At 44.4% G+C, this 14,969-nt stretch overlaps 1 protein-coding gene across 1 annotated transcript; it reads right to left on the bottom strand.

The window, feature by feature from the left end:
* Window positions 1-41: 41 nt before the first annotated feature.
* On the bottom strand, window positions 42-13,685 carry REN (renin). The gene is made up of 9 exons (XM_081914577.1): window positions 13,236-13,685; window positions 9,882-10,038; window positions 8,991-9,114; window positions 8,686-8,804; window positions 7,827-8,023; window positions 7,076-7,198; window positions 6,242-6,386; window positions 5,550-5,648; window positions 42-5,168 (listed from the first exon to the last, which is right to left on the bottom strand). The coding sequence occupies exons 1-9, from the start codon at window positions 13,367-13,369 to the stop codon at window positions 5,007-5,009; spliced, it is 1,260 nt and encodes a 419-aa protein (XP_081770703.1). The 5' UTR covers window positions 13,370-13,685; the 3' UTR covers window positions 42-5,006.
* Between the last annotated feature and the right edge of the window lie 1,284 nt (window positions 13,686-14,969).

The following is a 14,969-nucleotide window of genomic DNA, read 5'->3' as shown; positions in this document are numbered from 1 at the left end:
AGCATCAGCATCCCGCCAGGTAAGGTGCCAGGTGGGGCTCCAGGTTCTGTTGACAGCAGCGAGCAGGCAGCCAGCGCTGGAGACTCTATCGAGTAAACGCGCCGCTCCCCATGGAAGAGTCTCGTGCTGGAAGGCTCTTAGGGGAGGCTGCTGTGATTAAGTCCCCTGGGAGAAAAGGGTCCACCCTGGCAGAGGCTCTGAGCCTTTCAGGCTGCAATTTTCAAAGCATGTTTACTTGGAAGTAAGCTCCACTGAACTCTCAGGTTCAGGTAAACATATCTAGAGATCTGGCAGCTAAAGAGGGGCATGGCAGGCAATAATTCATCAGGAGCAGCTTCCCCCTAGTATGGAGAGGGGGGATGTTATACCTGTCTAATGTGTACTTATTCACACATCAGTTGAAGGCAGCGTGTTTTGGTGAGCAGGGATGACAGCCCTGTAAAGAATTGTCCCAATTATGTGTGGTGTAGTGGTTAGAGCAGGGATGGGGAAGCTTCTATCAGCTGCAGGCAGCATAGCCAGTGGTCAGGAACAATGGGAGTTGTGATCCAGCAACATCTGGAAGACTAGACTAGAGGTTTCCCATCCCTGGATTTGAGAGAGGACTGGTGAGACCCAGTGTCAAAGCCCCACTCAGCTCTGAAACTCACTTGGGCCAGTCAGTCTCAGTCTAACCTACCTCATAGATTGAGGTGATAAAAAACAAGGGGGCCATGTATGCCAGCCACCTTATGGAACATAAATGTGATGGTGATGTTAGCTAATAATTTTGCTTGAATATAACTCAATTTCTTCAGCCAAAAGCATGATCCATAGCTCAGCTATTAGTTTCTTCAACAATTATTAAGGTTTCCAGTTTTGTTCCTGACTGTGGCTATGTGCCTTTAAGGCAGGTGCATGACAGGCAAAGCTTTAGGCAATTAATATTTTATTGACCTGGAGATGCAGTGATTGGAAAGGTGCTCCCTGATATGCGCTATCTGCAACAAGAGTAGCAGCAGTAATCATCATTCTGAAGGGCACGTGTGAAGTGGCCATCCAGTGTATGTCTGTCTCTCAAACCCCACAATGCATTGGCTACTTCAGTCCATGCTAATCCTGAAGGAGAGGTCCATGCTTAACTCAGCACAGGTGTTCCTGATCATAAGTGAAATGCAAACACACACTGAAGCATGTTTTCTTTTTTAAAAAAAGCTCCTGGAGTCACAACACACCATGAGGCTGTTACCTTTTTCACTCAGAAGAGTGAGAAAAAATCAAGAGAATCAGCAGCTTGTACTTAATAGAAAACAAATCTGTTAGTTGGCATGCAAAGGCAATAGGGCTCTACATGTATCCAGGCTACACAGATAAGGCCTGGCTTGAACCAAGAGCTCCTTTGACTAATTCTGTTGATGGAGGAGTGCAGTGGTCCGTAGCTGTCACATAAGGAGAGGTGCAGGTGCCAGAGATCCTGCAAGCTGTAATGGGGGCCTAAATGCAACAAGGCAAACTCAAGAGGTAAATGACATGGGATTGGGCTATGTGAGGGTAGAACAAAGCGTTAGGAGAATGGTCTCCCAGAAATTGGAGAGTGAGAGAGCTTGAAGCAGTGATATCTACATGTTCCAGAGCTGCAGAACTGAAAGGAACTAGCTTAAACTGTAGCCCAGAGGACTAAGGACTTCTTGGTTGTGCTGCTGGCTGTCTGGATCAGATGACACTGTGGAGATTATGTAACTTTCAAGAACTGGTACCTGAATTTGCATGCTCACCTCTACCCTCCTCATTCCTTTCCCATTTTGTATTGTGTTTATTAAATTGTGAGACTGTGAGCAGGGGACTAACTTCTGTAATCACTGTATAGCACTTCAAACACAATCCTAACCATGTCTACTCAGAAGTCAGTCCTACTGAATTCAGTGAAGCTTGCTCCCAGATCAGTAGAGCTAAGACAGCAGCCTTGGTAACTGTTATAAGTGAACACCCGCTCTTTGTGAGATCTGGGGTTTAACATATTATAGCCCACCCAAAAACTTTGGTGAGCAAAATATTTAAAGTATTATGATAGGAGATCATTTACATTTGATTGGTTTATTTTTCCCATTGAAATGTGCCAATTTCTAACCAGGAAGAATTGCTTCTTTCTCAAACATCTAGGAAGCAACACAGAGTGATTTTCATTTTCTCATGAAATAGACTGACTCTAATTATTTTAATCAGAATGGCTATAATTGTCCTCCTTGTTGGTTATGTTCTGAAGTGCTAATACCTCCTGGTTGCAGGTCATTAGTGGCTGTCATCTAAAGCCCTATTCCTGTCCTGTACAAAATGGGCAGGCAGGAAATTGTCCTGCCACATTGGCAGAGGTGTTAATAGGCTGAACTAAGGGTCATTCAGATGCATTAGCTGAAGAGTCCCAATGGAAGAAGTATTCACTGGTGATTTAATTCTGGATACAAATTAAATCTTACATTGCTCAGAGTTGTGAAAGGTCCATCTTCCATCTTGGTTGGTGAAGGCTAGCTGGGAACTGCTGCGCCACTTGTTGGCTGGGATCATCCCTCAAGGTAGGTGTCTGGATTGAGGTGATGATTAGAACCCCCCCCCCGGTTTATACCCCTCTGTAAACTGGGGAAATCCCACAAACTACATAGATTACTGTGTCAGCTCTTCTTCACTGAGGCTACTGAAATTGTGTTGTTCTATTTTGTTGTGAAATTCACTACCAATCAAATGTAAATGTAAACTTAGACAGCTTTGGAAAAGAATTTGAGGAATTTGTGGAGGATAAGGCTGTAATGGCTACAAGGTGTAATGGTAATATTTCACACCTAGGATCAGAGGGGGAGGGCTCTGAGAACATCAGAGCCTACTGGATCAAGCCTAAGGTCCATCTGTTTTCACAGTGGCCAAGCAGATGCCCATGGGGAACCCACAAGCAGCAGCACTCTCCCCACCCGTGATTCCCAGCAGCTGCCTTTCAGAGGCATGCGGCTTCTGACTATGAAGTTTGAACATGGCCATCTTAGCCATTGATAGCCTTATCCGCCATGAATTTTTCTAATCTTCTTTTAAAGCCATCCAAGTTGGTGACCACCACTGCCTCTTCTGGAAGTGAATTCCATAGTTAAACTATGTGCTGTGTGAAGAAGTACTCTCTGTTGCCCAACTGCCCTGACTCTTATTCATTTAGTGTCATTGGATGGCCCTGAATTCTAGTATTGTAGAGAGGAGAAAAACATCTGTATATCCAGAACTGGCCTGCTCATGAAGCAAGGTGAAGCTCTCACTTCAGGTGGTAAAAGCGCAAGAGGCAGTGCTCTGCTTGCCCAACTGTTGCCGTTGATGCCAGAATACCTCCCTCTCACTGGTGAGAGGGAGGCATTCTGTCACATGGCATTGACACTTGTCTTTCTCACCCCTGAGGTGGAGCAGATGAGCAGCAATGGCATGCAAAAGCCCTGACTCCTTCTGGATTTGGCCAGAGCTAGGGTGTTCCTGCATCCCACGTTGTTGCTTGGTTTCCTTGAGCCTGAGAGGAGAAGTCGAGTGGCAGTGCTTTGTGGAATACCCAAGCTATCATCAAGTTCCATGAGAGCCAGGGTGTTCCAGTGGTGGCAGGGGTGGGATGCGGGGTGCAGAAGCGGCAGTAGTTGGTGGGATCGTGGTGTGCTGTCAGACAGGAGATAGCAATTCCTGTTTCACCTCAGGTGGCAAAACTGGATGGGCTGTCCCTGTCTATATCCACTTTCTCTACCCTATGCATTGTTTTAATGCACTTGCTATTGACTTCAAAAAGTTGACGACATCCTAAGTCGATACCTTCAACGGTTAGGCCATGGACAAAATTAGAACATTAGCTTGATTTCTAACCCACGGAATGGTCTGAGGGCTGATGGTAAGCAGGTTAGGTCAGTGTAGAGCAGGGGTAGTCAACCTTTTTATACCTTCTGCCCACTAATACAAATTTCCTTACCTCCCACCAGTGCTCAATGGAAGGAGGATTCCACTTGTGCTGTAGAACCCCCTACCGCCCACCTAGAATCCTGAAACGCCCACTAGTGGGCAGTAGGGACCAGGTTGACAACCCCTGGTGTAGAGACTCTAGCAAGTATCTGGGTGGAAAATGCCTGGAAATGCCATATATGTCATCTTGAATTCCATGACAGAAGAAAGGCAGGATATAGATATACTAAGTGAGTGAAATGAAATGGAAGATTCTGTTCTTCAGTTTGCTTCATGCAATCACTTACAGACACGCAATGTTAATGCAAAAAATTACCACATCAGAATGGGAGTGTCATATAAGGATTTTGTACTATACTTCTTAAACCAGGGCAGTTCTATCCTGTCATGTTTCCCATTCAGTGGAAGATATACCGGTAGTGTCAGGAGCTCCACAAGACTAATTCCCAAGATTCTTTGGGAGAAACCCAGACTGCCAGATGAACCCTGCTTCAGGATTGTTCAGATTGTTGCATGGGACCTTCATTTTCTCTTACACTGTGTTTTTCCTCACGTTTGTTCATTAGCTATCATTTCCATATCTAGCCTGATCATATTTCACTCGAAAACAAGTAGGACTTGTCCCTCTCACAACAAGGACGGCTTTTTGTATGGACGTCAGTAACCACAAAAGTGAAGGGAAATAAGTAACCACAGAAGACGGACACTTCCCAGTCACTTCCTCTAAGCAGGAAAGGGAATTCTACAGGTTATAATTTAAGGTGGAAAGATTTCAGCTGTCCTAGTTTTAAGATAGGAAGCAGAACTTTCAGCTTTCTGACTTCAGTGGACAATATAGGAAGAGGACATTGAAATCCAGGGATTACCGGTATGTGATTCTTGATGTTACTGTTTTATAGCTTTTAGCAATGCAGCAGAATAATTGAAGGGCTTTGCATACATATTGACACAAGTTCTTTTTGCTATTGAAAACAATATATTATTAAGCTGTTCTCTTTCACAGTTTATGCAGTTTCTTCTCAAAAGTTAGTAATCTCTGAAAGAAGGACTCTTCCGTGTCAGAGGGATGTGGCAAAGCCAATTCGGTTGTTCTGCCGGTCAAATTCGGTGTAGTACTCTCCAATGAAACTAGCACCCAGAATCCAGAGAGGGCCCAGTGGAGGAGGAATATCAAAACCTGAGAATGCCACGGTGCAGAACTCTTGGCCATATTCAGAATGCTGCAGAGAGAATGGCACAACCAAGCAGGGAAGTGAGTCAGTGAGACAGTTTTATTGCCTTAGATCAGGCTTCCTCAACCTCGGCCCTCCAGATGCTTTTGGCCTACAACTCCCATGATCCCTAGATAGCAGGACTAGTGGTCAGGGTGATGGGAATTGTAGTCTCAAAACACAAAAGAGTTGTGTCCAACTCTTCGTGACCCCATGGACCAGAGCACCCCAGGCACTCCTGTTTTCCACTGTGCCTATTAGTGTTGCACCATTGCTCAAACTATCAGACCTCAAAAATTTTCCCCTGGAATTTTTTTCTACCCTAACTCCTCTATTTCCTAGCTGCCCTCCACCTTTCCTGTTTATTGCAAATCTTGCCCAGCATCTTACCTGGAGGACGTAGGCGGAGCCACTGAGTATGTAGGCTCTGTCTCCAAAATGGAAGGAGATATCAGGCAGCAAATGAATTTTCTTGCATTCGATGATATACTGTGAGAGGAGAAAGGAGTTAATAGGAAAATGAAACTTTTAGGTCCTGTACTCAAGACTGTGGGGCAAAGTACTTCAGGCAAGAGTTGAAGACCAAGCCCATCTAATATCCATCGGAGTATCTCCCTCATGCCTAGATTTCAATCTAGGTTTCATGTAAGCAAAAGCAACCTCCAAATCCATACTGTCCATACTCTTCACCTTTTGAGAAGACCAGCAAATTACTTACAAGGAGAAGGGGCAGTGCTAAGGTTCCTAGTTTCAGACTTGACAATTGCACCTGTAATCAAGTGTTTTTACTGTAATGGGAGTCTCAGGCATAGAGTACTGTCATGTCTTCTTTTGCTACCTATGGCAGCCATTTTGTGCTGGCATGCATGGCACTTTTACTAAGATATGAAACCCAGCGCTTCACTTTTTAACAAAACAAAACAGCATTCAAGGGCACCAAGGGAGTGTTTGCATGCATGAAAAGCAACCAGGCTTCAGGTTCCACTGCTGTTTTTCCTCATGACTTTTTTGACCTGTCATTTCTTTGTCTACCCACTGCAAGAGAGGATAAGCTTTTGGAGGAGACCTTTCAGTATGCTTACATCTTTCTCTTCAAACAAAGTAGCTCCTATGGCTTTCATCAGAATAGACACTGAACTAGCTGGGCCCGTGATATAGGAAGTCCCGGTATCTACAGATGCTGTGCACCCTTCGTGACAGAACAGCAGCTCGCCCCCGACAGAAACCCTGTGGAGAAAGCAAAACAGCCTTTCATGTTTCAGACAAACCCTTATGCCCTACCCACCCTCGCCCTTGCAGTGAAGCAGCCATTCTGACACCTAGAGAAGATAAGTAACCTATAGGATGTATGTGCTAATATATGGAGTTATCTATGGCACTGCAGATGTTGTTGGACTACCAACACCCATCAGCCAGCATGGCCAAAGACCAGTGATGATGGGAGTTGTAGTCTAGCAACATCTAGAGGGCAATGGGTTCCCCAGCCCTAGAGACCAACCACACATGTGAAAGTTTATTTGACTATTTTTTGTGATATTATGGCCATGAATGTGTTAATGTAGCGCTGAATACATAAAAAGACAAATAAATAAAATTATACATTCCAGACAATGTAGATTTTACAGCTGCATCATATATTGATTTAAGGAAAGAATAAACTGGTGTATGAAAATGCCTCCACATACCCTTTCCCTTCTCTTCCTTAATGCTTTTAAAGTCCTTGTTTTCATTTTGAAAGGATATTTGGGGGGGATATGTTTTGTACAATTTTAAAGCTCAACAAGGATTGTTGTTGTTGTTGTTTTTAAAAAGGAACCCAAGTTTGATAAATGGAGTGTTTATTGGATTGTCACACGGCGATGGAGCTTAGAAGGGTTTGTGAATTACTTGGAGCAGTAAAAAGCAGCATCCCTCACCCTTTAAGATCAATGTGCCAATAGCCTTCCCGGCTGATGCTGTGATAGTGGAAGTCCCCCGTGTAGTAAGATGGGTCACTGCCTCCCAGGATGATTTCTCCCCCAGTGTTCAGCGCAGAATTCCTAGGACAAAAATCACAAGCAGTCACTTTCTCCTTCCTGCCCACTCTTGTACCTGATACACTTGGCATGATATACCTCAGGTTCTGTCGATTAGATTCTTGTTGGCAGGAGCAAAAAAACATGCATAGGCAGTAATGTGAGGAGAGTGTTCTTGTGCATGAGAATGTGGCGGGGGGGGGGTGATACTCAGAGTGGTGCAGTGAGGGGCCAGTGTCGAACTCTGCGTGAATGGAAACTAAGCTTTCCAGGCAAAGAAGAGCAACCCCAGTGTTTGTACATCAAGGCCCAGTAGCCTCAAAGAAATGGATATGCCCCTGATTGAACATGGGAGGTCCTAGGAATTGAACCTGGATAGCAGCATGTACTCTACCACTGAAAACATGCTTCAGCTAGATCAGGCATCCCCAACCTGTGGCCCTCCAGATGTTTTGGCCTACAACTCCCATGATCCCTGGCTAACAGGACCAGTGGTCAGGGATGATGGGAATTGTAGTCCAAAACATCTGGAGGGCTGAAGGTTGGGGATGCCTGAACTAGATAATGAGTTTTTGGTTCCTTATGAAGGATTTGTCCAGACCACCTATGCTCCCAGTTATCTGGCACATAGGCTCTTCCAAACAACCATCACCTGCTGTAGTAGACAGAGAACACTTCTGACGTCAGAATCTGTTCAGACATGATCTTGTCAAACACTGGGGTAACACCATCAATGGCTTGACTGGGATACCCCATACCAAGCACTCCGTCAAACTGGGCATAGTTGAAAGGTTTGTTAGTGAGCGCTGTGGCTTCTGCAAACACCTGGAAAACAGGAATGCCAGCAACCTGGATAGAAGAAACAAGGAAAAGAAAGGTTACCTTTGCTAAGGAGCAAAGCAGGCATGGGTTTTTCTTCCCCAATGTTCAACCTGCATATTTGTAAATAAAGATAAATTTTGCAAAACTTCACCAGCCTCCTGTGACTTCCTTCCAAATTATAATGAACAGTGCCCCTGGAGTTTCTCATCATTCAGATAACTTGGAGAGTGTGACAGTGCTGAATGCCAAATCTTTCAATATATTGTTGAACTCTGCTTCCCATCTGCTGCAGCCAGCAAGGCTCCTGGTCAGGGATGATGGGAGTGACAGTACAACAACACCTGGCAGGTCAGCTGCAGGTCCCCTATCCCTGATCTAGTGGTTGAAGTGACACATGGCAGTCTGGTCTAGCCTTTCCCAATCTGGTTCCCCCTGCCAGATGTTTCAGACTACAATCCCCATCATTCCTGATCGTTGTCCTTGCTGGCTGGGGCTGATGGCAGTTGTGGCCCGAAACATCTGAAGGGCATCAACCTGGGGAAGGCTGGTCCAGACTATGGGGATTCTCCTTGATTGAGTGCAAGAGGTCATAGTCTTCAACCAGTGATTTGGAATAGAAGAATCCAGGCCTGTGAATGGCCTTGTGTTTGCCAGGAAAGAGGAGCCTTCTACCCCCTTATAGTACTTACTGTCACAATGTCCTGGCTAAGGAAACCCTTGACGTGTCCTTTCCCATATTGGATTGCAATTTGAGTTCCATTTGGCCTGTATGTACTTGATTTGGAGGAGTCGTAGCGGGCGTGGGAAGCTAATAGGAAAGAAAGACACTGAGGTTATATTAATTGGTGCACCAGAAACAGATCATACTCCACAATGAACAAATGTTGTAATTACCATGCATTTGAATGGAAAAAAAACCATGAATCCAGGCATTTCCATACTATATTGTTGGCATGTGTTTCCCTGAGTATGCATGGTACTCGCTATCACTTACCGCAGGCACTGTACAGTGGGGAGCACTGGTGGGATGGCACCCAAAGGTTGGCCGACCCTGTGTCAAAAATGACTTTGAAGATCTGGGCTGGCGTGCCAATGCTGATTTCACCAAAATACTGCGTCTGAAAGACATGTTGCAATACAAATAAATAGTGGGTGCTGCTGATTCGTAAATCTTAGTGCCCATCCAGACTGCATTTGGCAACATATCATTGATGCTATGATAATGTATGAGTGGTAGACTGATGCTGCACCAACTACACATTGTTCTGCTTTCTTAGTTGTTTTGTGATGTGTTCCAAATGCTATTATAGCATCTGGAGGGGAGCACTCTCATTTTATTTATTTATGACATTTAAAAGCTGCTCAGTATCTAATAACAAATCTGTAAGCAGTGCTGTTCTACAGTGCCACAAAAGTGCAACAAACGAACAATCCTGAAAGATTTGTACTATAAAAACTACAGCATTTTTGCAGGAAGTTACAGGACCTGCACTGATGGGATATGAAGCAGTGCATCCACCCCCCCCCAAAAAAAACCACCTTTGCAGGTGTACGCAGTGAGGAATGCAGGATCGTGCAAAACCACCCTGTTGCCATCATAAGCACAAATCATCATAGATGCATGGTTTAAAAGGACAGGTGGAAGGGCCCTCCATCGCATAGAATCATAGAGTTGGAAGAGACCACAAGGGCCATCGAGTGCAACCCTCTGCCAAGCAGGAAACACCATCAGAGCACTCTGGTTGTCAAGCCTCTGCTTAAAGACCTCCAAAGAAGGAGACTCCACCACACTCCTTGTTCACGTTCCATAAATATCTCTACAAAGATTCTTGGGCTCCCCTGATCTGCTGACTCGCTTGCTCAAGGGGCATCATCAAACACTCACATCTCTGTAGTTTGTGAGGGTGGTAGGTGCTGTCACATTATGAAGCGCTTCGCCAAGATGGTATAGACTGTGCTCCATGGAAGGGAAGCCATCAGACACTTCCATCCCCATCTTCTGCAGGGTCTCCCTGATTGAGGGCATTTTCTTAAGCGGAATCCTGAAAGGTGTTAAGAAAGGAATTATAAAACTTGGGTAGCCACTGTGAGAATGCAATGTTGGATTAGAAGGCTCTTTAGTCTGAACCAGCAGGGCTCTTCTAATGCTGTTGTGTTTTCTCTGGGATATCCAGAATGCCTCTTCCACTTCCATCCCACAGTGAGCTGAATAAACTGCTGCAAGAACTAAAGTCATGCTGGTGAGGAAATACAGTTTGTTTGAGGCCACTTTCAGACTTTGCTGCAAGGGGGAAGCAGCCTTGTTTCACAGATGACAGCTGCCTTGGCTTGGAAGATACCTCTCACTTGCTCTAGATGGCAGTAAATGCTTGCAATGGACTGTCAGCAAGTAATTTTCCTCTAGTTTTAATCTATCTTTAAAGAGAGAGAGAATAGAATCACACAATTTTATTTAAAAGTCATTTAGCAGTTTTTGAAGCATGTTCTTCAGTCTTGCATATTGTTGTCCACAGCTTCAAACCTGCATAAATTTGTGGTCCTTACATTTTGGATGTTTTAAAAATTATTGTTTTTCCAATATTAAGGGAAGGATGCTTCATGTTTGTTACATAAGCATAATTCTTTATTGCCACCCAACTACACAATCACTATTTGCATTTGTTGCTCTACAACTTGTTTTTCTATTCCTGAGGACCAACCACTCCTTCCTTTTATATCACAGTGACTCCCATACCTGCTTTGCGGCACCCTCTCTCACAATCCCACTACTGTCTACAATGGTTAACCAGACTTGGCAGATTGCTGAATATGCTTCATTTCATTTACAAATGCAGTTTAAATCCATGGTCCCCCCCAATACACAGTACAGTGTAATATGACCAAATAGATGCCGTAAGAATCTGCTCCTGCAAATGATTGACTTTGCTTAACCAACTTTAATACAATGACAAAATCAGCTAAGTTTACAGTAGCTAAATTAGCCATCCAGGTAATTTCCAAAAGTACAATTACCAAATGCATTCGCTTCTTCCCTTAGAATCTTCTTTGTAACATTTAAAGTACAGCAGTGATGCTGTACTACAATGGCAAATTAAAAAATACAATTAAAATTTACCCTTTCTGGGGATAAGTGTTATCAGTAGCATTTTTTCAGCTATTTTTACTCTGCGAGTGCAAGGATTTTGTGACCAAATATTCCACTGTGTTACATAATCAGTGCTGTGTGAACAAAGATGGGCACTTCCTTGTTCTTTCTATGATCCGCTTGCCTTCATCTTCATCTCTAGCTTTCTCTCCCTCATACAGTCTCTATAGGTGGAGCCTTATGTGGTCCTCCCTCCTGTGCCCATATTTCTTTCCTTATGGCAATTGTCTCCCGTTTAACCTTTGCACAATAATAGCCACAAAGAATATGCTTCTGTTTCAGGTTACCACACTGAGGACAGACATCAATGTTTCGCTTTATCTTTATAAGGGTTCCTAGGATTCCTTCACCTGCAGCGATTTACTTCAATGGTCCGCCTTGATTTTGAGGCTGCCATCCAGATTTAAATTTCTGCAGTGCTGCTGTGGCATAGCTATTGGGAAAGTGTATTGTTATGTAGAAGCAGGGACCTAGGATATGTCATTATTAGCACCTTTCCAGAAATGGGGAGGAAAAAGCAGTTGTTCCTCTTATGAGACCCTTGCATTGATTAGGGGGGAAATGGCATAGCTCAGGGGTAGAGAACATGCTTTGCATTTGAAAGGTCACAGTTTCAATCTCAAAAGTATGGGGGGAGGACCTGTGTTCCTCTACCTTCTGCCCCTCCAAAACAGCTTTGCTGACGCTTGTTTAAATTTAGTCCACATTAGGCAACAAAGCCTAATCACAATTTTCTGGAGACCTGCCTTGATTTCTCAGTGGAACTGAGACATCTCTCAATATGCAGCACTGAATTTTAAGTAGCAGCTTAAAGGAAAGGATGTGCTTATTGCAGTCTCCCAAATTCAGCTGTTCACTTCTCTGCTGAGGTGATTTATGCCAATCTGTATGTCCAAAGTTGTACTGCCTCCACCCTCTTCTTCTTTCTTGATCTTCTCTGGTAAAAACATCACCATACAATCTGTCCCCTCACCACAGTCTAAACTTTGTTTTCACCAACCTTTCCACCAGACAGTTTGTTACCAGATCTTACTATTTCTGTGTCCACTTTTTTTATTCCTTTTACATATAACCCACTCATCAAATCAAAGGGCGTTTCCATAGTATTAGGATTAAAGGAGTTAAAGGAGTTTATACCTCAAAGAGTTACAATTCCAGCAACCCTGAACAAGTGCCCAGAATTATTTGAGGGAAAGAAGAGGGAAAGGGTACAGTGGTACCTCAGGTTAGAGATGCTTCAGGTTACAAACTCCGCTAACCCAGAATAGTACCTTGGGTTAAGAACTTTGCTTCAGGATGAGAACAGAAATCGCACGGCGGTAGCAGGAGGCCCCATTAGCTAAAGTGGTACCTCAGGTTAAGAACAGTATCAGGTTAAGAATGGACCTCCAGAACTAATTAAGTTCTTAACCTGAGGTAGCACTGTACTTTAAAGGTACCATATTTTTTCCTCTATAAGACTCACTTTTTCCCTCCTAAAAAGTAAGGGGAATCGTGTGTGCATCTTATGGAGCGAATGCAGGCTGCACAGCTATCCCAGAAGCCAGAACAGTAAGAGGGATTGCTGCTTTCACTGCGCAGCGATCCCTCTTGCTGTTCTGGCTTCCGAGATTCAGAATAATTTTTTTCTTGTTTTTCTCCTCCAAAGACTATGTGCATCTTGTGGTCTGGTGCATCTTATAAAGCGGAAAACAAGGTATATAGTCTTTACACAGCCTTAACAGGCTTTATCCATACTCTTGCTCCCCAACTCTGCCTTTTGACTCGTTTCTTATTATATCTTCACCCATGCCTCCAACTTCTTCAATTCTACCTTCCCCCAATTTGAAGTGCACCATGGTGGTCTATTCTCTCCTATGTAAGTACAACTTCCCACCTGCCACCAGTCACATATAATACAAAATGGGCTGGAGGAAAAACGTGTGAATGCTAACATCAATCCCAGCACAGTAGCTACATCAGGGAATTCTGATTTGTCCTTGACCCTGCTGCATCAGGTACTTAGCCTACGCATTCATCGTGCGCTGGGAAGCAGACAGTTCTCCCAAGACTAGGCCTTGACTTGACTTGACTTGAAAAGAGAAGGCACATTACCTTTGGAAGGCATCACCGGAAAAGCATAAGAAGCAGCAAACCACTGCAAAGACCCAGGACCACGGCATCCTACTGCTGCTTTGGATAGCAGAACCTTCACTCTGGTGTTGTATACAAAGAGAACCCACGTCCATTGGGCTTTTATAGAAAAAGTTGCTGTGCCAAACTTGAGTTTCTGCTCAGTACTGATTGGTAGGGAAGGAGTAATAAATTTTGCTGATGGGGGGGAGTGCCTTTGGGATGCTAAGCTTGACCTCACTTCCTGGCAAAGGGCAGCTTGGCCAGAGCCCATGAAGGCGTGCGTATGAGGACTCACTCTCTTCCATGATTAGCACAGCGTACGTAGCTCAATGAGGAAATCAAGATCCCGCTTATTATTGTGGAACAAATTTAAACATACCCCTAAGTAGGTCAGTCTTGCTCTTTTTATTTAATAGCATTTCTTAGAAAATATTTTATGTTCCTGATCCTTAGCAGGTAGACTCCAGTGAACACTTGCAATTACTAAAGCAATAGTGAAAATTGAAATTAACGGGCCTGTACTATTTCTCAGAGGGACATGAGTGGCGCTGTGGGTTAAACCACAAAGCCTAGGGCTTGCCAATCAGAAGGTCAGCAGTTCGAATCCCTGTGACGGGGTGAGCTCCTGTTGCTCAGTCCCTGCTCCTGCCAACCTAGCAGTTCGAAAGCACGTCAAGGTGCAAGTAGATAAATAGGTACCGCTCCGGCGGGAAGGTAAACGGCGTTTCCGTACACTGCTCTGGTTCACCAGAAGCGGCTTAGTCATGCTGGCCACATGACCCGGAAGCTGTACGCCAGCTCCCTCGGCCAATAAAGCAAGATGAGTGCCGCAACCCCAGAGTCGGCCACGATTGGACCTAATGGTCAGGGGTCCCTTTACCTTTACTATTTCACAGAATATGGAGTATCTATTTTTGTGGTGGTGGTAGGGAGTACTCTGAGCTGTATTAAGCAGGGGGGAAGGTAGATAACTGTATAGATCTCTTGCTATCCTCTCTTACTCGATGATACAGAGGTAGCTGATGAAGCCACTTTGCCCCTTGCTAAAGTTGAGAACGTCTGAGTCAGATCAGTGCCCTGTGTATGCTACCTTGAGTCCTATGGTGGGTGGGATATAAGTGAAATAAATAAATAAATAAATATGGGCCTGGCCCAGCATTTATGCCTCAAAAAAATTCTTAGAAGTGCTTTGCAGCAGTGATGGCCCTATTATTAGGCAGAGTGAGGCAGCTGCTTCAGGTGCCAAATGCTATGGGGTGGGCAGAAGCATACAAGTTTGTATGTGAACTAAAAGGAACTGGTCATGCACTCAGACCCTAACAATATAGTATAATCCTAACCATGTCTACTCAGAAATAATTTCTATGGAATTCAGTGGGACTTGTTCCCAGTTTGGTTTGCCGCTTTAGACTGCCTTTTGAAAAAGGGGTAATGAATTGCCCTCTTTTTGGTCAAGGAAACCTTCTACCTCTGTGGGCAGTTACCAGGGTAAATAAATAAACTCTGTTTTCCCACACACTGTGTCAGGCATCATGCTTGTGACCAGAGATTTTCCCAAGCTCATCCCCCGCCCCCGAACAGGTTAAAGGCCAGGTTAAAGGGGCTGGCAACAAGGTCTTTCAATGAAATAATATTACAGGCACTTGGGATTTGGTGGGAGGAGGAGGGCACATATGGCAGCATAACAGCGAGCTCCTCCAAGTGTCAGCTAAG

The sequence above is a fragment of the Podarcis melisellensis genome, assembly GCF_964234715.1.
Source record: "Podarcis melisellensis genome assembly, chromosome: 6".
Classification (NCBI taxonomy): Eukaryota; Metazoa; Chordata; class Lepidosauria; order Squamata; family Lacertidae; genus Podarcis; species Podarcis melisellensis.
The sequence above is the reverse complement of the archived record's forward strand: the minus strand, read 5'-3'. Positions and strand labels throughout refer to the sequence as shown.

Coding starts and splice junctions, on each gene's coding strand:
- REN (XM_081914577.1), bottom strand. CDS start 13,369: ATGGACGTGGGTTCTCTTTGTATACAACACCAGAGTGAAGGTTCTGCT. Junction 10,039..13,235: donor TCCGGTGATGCCTTCCAAAG/GTAATGTGCCTT, acceptor AACACCTTTCAG/GATTCCGCTTAAGAAAATGC. Junction 8,024..8,685: donor TTAGCCAGGACATTGTGACA/GTAAGTACTATA, acceptor TCTTCTATCCAG/GTTGCTGGCATTCCTGTTTT.